Raw genomic sequence first — 5,332 nt, 5'->3', positions numbered from 1 at the left:
CTAGTAATTCGTTGTATATATCATGTCGTATGAAATAGCAAACATGTGAATATATTTCAAAATAACATTACATTGTAACATAACAGTTGCCAGCACTTTCAACATATTCATTTAAATTTAATACGGAGATTCCATGGCCGAAGAATGCCTATAAATGACTTGTGTCCAAATGATGCTTATTATCGCCATTTAAGTATCTTAGTTTCATGATTGTGCGGATGCCTCCCATAGTCTTTACTAAACGATGATTCTGTTTTAGTATCTTACTTAACCTGCAATTATATTGTTATTTTTATATAGGAACTCCACAGCCAAAGAATCCCTTTAAATGACTTAGTCGTGCAAGAACCTTAGTTTTATAACTGTGAGGATGTCTCCCATATTCATTACGAAACGACGATGATCAAATTTAAGTATCTGACAGCGCAAGGGCGCGAGTTAAAATTGCACAAAGGTTCCGCTTTCTAAATTACATTCCTGTCTATATGTGTGCGGCTGCCTTCGCGTTTGTATCAGTTTTAAATGCTGACCTTTAACATCTTTAGTTGTGAGCCTTGCAGACATATGGAAAGTATAGTTAAATCACTCGTATGACGAAATTCTTCAAGTCATGAATTTATACCGACACAATCATAGGGAATATGGCGACTTTCCACTTTTCATCGTAGGGGAGGACTCCAAGTGCCGCTGCCAGGTATTACTTCAGTTCGGGACGGGCACCTGGATAGAACCACTGAATTTCCTTAAGCCAATTGGATGTCTCCCAAACACGACAGAAATCTACAGCCTAAACACGATGCCGGAACCAAAAATGTGACGAGCAAGTGATTAAAAAAGACACAACTTTAACCACTCATTCATACGGGGTCCTTTGAAATTAGATTTTACAAAGTTCACAATGTTTAGGTCAGCCCAATACACAAACAAGACAGCTAAATCCCCGCCACTGCTATGGATATAGAAAGGGTAAACCTTTTATTTTAGCTGTGACCTTGACCTTGAACTGACATGGCTGACTCATGAATCCTGCACAACGTCTTGATGAGGTGATCATTTGACCCAAGTTTCATGAAAATCCTTCAAGGGGTTTAGGAGATACAGAGCTCAAACCTTTGACCTTAAGTTGTGACCTTGACCTGGAGTTGACAGGATTGACTCATGAGTTCTTGATGAGGTGATCATTTGACCTAAGTTTGATGAAAATCCTTCAAGGGGTTTAGGAGATACAGAGTGGACACAAAATGGAAGGCTCAAACCTTTGACCCTTAGTTGTGACCTTGACCTTAAGCTGGCATTGTCAACTCATAATTTCTGCACATCGTTTTGATGAGGTAATCATTTGACCAAAGTTTTATAAAATTCCTTCAAGGGGTTTTGGAGATATAGAGCGGACATGAAATGGAAGGCTAAAGCCTTTGCCCTTCAGTTGTGACCCTGACATTGAGCCGACATGGCTGATTCGTAAGTCTTGCACATCGCCTTGACGAGATGATTGTTTGACAAAAGTTTGATAAAAATCCTTCAAAGAGGTTTAGGTGATATAGAGCGGACACAAAATGGAAGGCTCAAACATTTGACCCTAAGTTGTGACCTTGACCTTGAGCCGACAAGGCTGACTTATAAGTTCTGCACATCGCCTTGATGAGGTGATCATTTGACCCAAGTTTCAAGAAAATCCTTCAAGGGGTTTAGGAGATATGGAGCGGACACAGAAGTGTTACCGACAGACGGACGGAAAGACGGACAGACGGAGACCATTCCTATAACCCCCACCACTTGTTGCGGGGGATTATGAATACTGGTAGACAGAATTTTACTGTATATGAGGCTAGTTTTTTTAATTAACTAACATCACTGACTTCAAATAAAGACAAAACGTATGCGCATAAATAATCATTTTATTGAATCAAATTTATGTATGGATTTTATCCACAGCAAATATTGTTTCAAGAGAAACAATACAGATGAAACGACTAACATTTAAGACAGAAGTTCCGTAACTCTAAATACAATGCCTTATATTTCTAAATCCACTTACAATAAATGACAATACAAGCACAAAATTCATTACATCTTAAACACTCTTTATAATTCTACAATAATATTTGATGGAAAGCTCGGTTTATTCTACAAATATACATTTTTACATTCTTCCAGTGCATAGGACCTGTTTGTTTAGTTTTTCTTGTTGACTGGGGACTTGGGGTTTTATGGCGCACCAACACAGTACAGGCTATATGGCGCCAAACAATACTAAAAAAGTTGGTTTCTACACCCCATTTACATAAAAATATTGAGGCATTTAATCTGTAGCTGTGTTTCAAAGTATCCAAGTTGTTAGTATAACATAAATAGTCTACAAAATTATCATTTTTGATCAAAATACTTATTAATTTTCAATTAAGATTTCTATAGAACTTTTATTATTACACAAGTATTCTACAGAATCATCTATTTTTCACTTAGAATTTTACAGAAATGTTATTATTACATAGAATCTTTAAAAAATCATATTCTTATATTCTTTTCAATTATTTTTGTCTACTGGAAAACTATTTGCATTTATTCAAAATTGTGATATGTTGTGAGGTTTTCTATTTCAATACAATGTACATATACATATATATATCCACAAATAATATAAAAACTACATCCATTTAATTAGCCTTATATAGCTATTTCTAAACCAGTTGCATCTGAGATGAAAGTAATTAAGTTATTCGTCATCTTACATAATACCCAATGCATTTGAAATGATAGTAAACATTCCAACTAAATCACGATATTAGTCATTAATAGTTATTATTAATACCCAATGTATTTGAAATGACTGTTATCATTTCAACTAAATCAAGTTATCATTCGTATGTTATATATTAATTATTAAACCCAATGCATTTGAAATGATAGTTATCATCCCAGTTAAATCAAGTTTAACTATTAGTCATCATACTAAACTAAATCTAGTTTAACTAAGATGACTGACTGTTTTTATAAGTGGTAATGCAAATTTATACCACATTTAGTTATACATATATTATCCTTTGGCCTGCTAAATTTCTAAAATGGATTGGTCCATCATTCAATTTAGGCAGTGCCATTTGTTATTCAAAGGGATATTCACTAAAAATATACTGACTGAATAGCGAACAGTGCAGACCATGTGTGCCGGCAGCAGGTGACTGGTTGGTTTGAACTATTTTAACCTACCACATAGTATTCCATTTATATACACTCAAAATGTGTTTATTTCCTGTTGACACAGATACTGAGTAGTTATATTGTTCATGTTTTTTCTTCTATACAATCTGGGCAAAATATAACTTTTAACAAGTCACTTTTATACAGTTCATAGTAACACATTTACACCAAAAAATGAAATAATTAATTTACACACTTATAAAACATTTACGCGATGAAATAAAATACTGCAATGGATTCAGTTAAATAATCATTCAGGAATTTCAAATCAAATTTCATCCATTCAATTTATAATACAAATATACAATTACATTATTTCATATAAAGCTCACGCTAAAAATATAAGAAACTCTTGATACATTTCAATAGCAGTAAATTAATTTCTAAATGTGTCATTTTACATCTAGATAGCTTATATCAATGTAAAAATATCAAAAAAATCTGTGTACATATATCATCAATGTCTTGTATTGATTTTGATTCAGAGCTACTGTTCCAGTTTTTCAAGAAAGAAAAAGAATTCATAGAAATAAATTCCATTACAAAGTTCTTTAACATCCGGTCAACAATGAACATTCACAACACATATCTACCAAGATCCGGTCATGATAATGCCATCAATTTATAACACAATTAAAAGAGTAATGGAAAATATGACACAATTTCACCACTTTTTATTAGGATTGTAATTACTAGGAATCATCTAGCCTATTTTTGATTTAGCACCGTTAACGTCTAGGAGGCATTTAGGATTTTTCGAACCATATAGTTGAGGATGCCTCCATTTCTAAAGTATACTAATTCCACTTCAGTGTCGAAACGTGTCTTCACTTGGAATGTCCGATCACCACTCAACTGTAATAAGAAAAAACAATATTTCAGATTTCAAATGCATTTCAAAGTCATCTAAAACAGCTGTATGTCTTGTCTTACTGGAACGAAACTCCAGGTGCAAAGTTCACATGCTAAGTAACAGTTATCAATACATTTCATCACTCGAAGTCAACTACTTTTGGAGATACTAATGACATAAAACAGTTTGGTAGTTTTTGCATTTTTTGACTAAGTCAAGGGCAGTCAGTCTGTTCTTACCGAGTGACATCCAACATAAAACCCGAAGGGCACAACTTAACATGCTGAAAAATCATTTCTCTAAAGTTACGTGATGCTATGTCACCTGATGATATGTGCCACACCAGTTCTATCAGACAAATTGACAGATCAGCAGACAGAACACTGAACAAGGGCAAATGAAAGTGCCTCTCAACCCACTCCCCTAAACTAAAAAGTGGTAGCGCAAAAAAAAAATGTTTCTTAAAGTTATAATACTGTTAAAAATCACCGTTAAAATAAAGCAAATAATTTTGTAGATTTGGAGAAGACAGTCTAATGAACAAATTCGCCCGTTAGTTAGACTTGGATGGCCAAATATTGTTGAGATACGAATGGATATAAAACCATAAAATATTTAATGACCAGCTGGTCACTAATTCACTCGCCAGGCTTCGCCGAATTCCGTAAACCAACGAAGACAGTGTCACGTGACGAAAATTTAAATACGTCGAAAACAATGGCTGATCGGCCGTGATAGGATTTTGTGTAAAGACGGCGGATAAATGCAGAAATTTACAAACATTTTGCATTTCGATGCCATTTCTACAAACAATGTGTGGCGAGATGCCTCTATCAGGATGTTTGATATAATTTAGTCACCGCATACCTTATGATTCGTACCTAGAATAGTTAGACCCAATCATATTCGAACCGCCGATGATCCGTCATTATCCAATATTTTAGATGATAGACTAAGTGAAATAAGCACTAATCTTTCATGAATTCCTAGAAAAGAAAGTTCTATCTACTGACACGTTAATTACGATAGTTTTAGGCTCTAATTACGGAAAATACACAAATTAAGGACAAATTACGCACTTCCATTATCAATGTACTAGGGAGCTTGATTTTGTTATAATCATTGAGCGCTCATTAATTACAATTGGATAAAAGCTTATAAATACCGGGACAGCGCCACGAAGAGATCAGAACCTGCCTGGCTACCGAGGAGTCAACAACGTCGAAGTAAATATATTAAAGAATCTGCCAAGCTACCGACTGAAAAACATCGCTGAAA

The 5,332-nt window shown here is 34.5% G+C and overlaps 1 protein-coding gene across 1 annotated transcript in view; it reads right to left on the bottom strand.

Annotated features, from left to right (window-relative positions):
- Positions 1–3,830: 3,830 nt before the first annotated feature.
- Positions 3,831–5,332, bottom strand: part of LOC128551142 (cytoplasmic aconitate hydratase-like) — a 37,074-nt gene continuing 35,572 nt past the window's right edge. The window contains exon 2 of the mRNA XM_053531609.1: positions 3,831–4,056. Within this exon, the coding sequence (XP_053387584.1) occupies positions 3,937–4,056 (120 nt within the window). The 3' untranslated portion in view covers positions 3,831–3,936. The remainder of the gene's footprint in view (positions 4,057–5,332) is intronic.

The sequence above is a fragment of the Mercenaria mercenaria genome, chromosome 19 (genome assembly GCF_021730395.1).
Source record: "Mercenaria mercenaria strain notata chromosome 19, MADL_Memer_1, whole genome shotgun sequence".
Taxonomy (NCBI): domain Eukaryota; kingdom Metazoa; phylum Mollusca; class Bivalvia; order Venerida; family Veneridae; genus Mercenaria; species Mercenaria mercenaria.
Note: the sequence above shows the minus strand (reverse complement) of the source record. Positions and strands in the feature narration are given on the sequence as shown.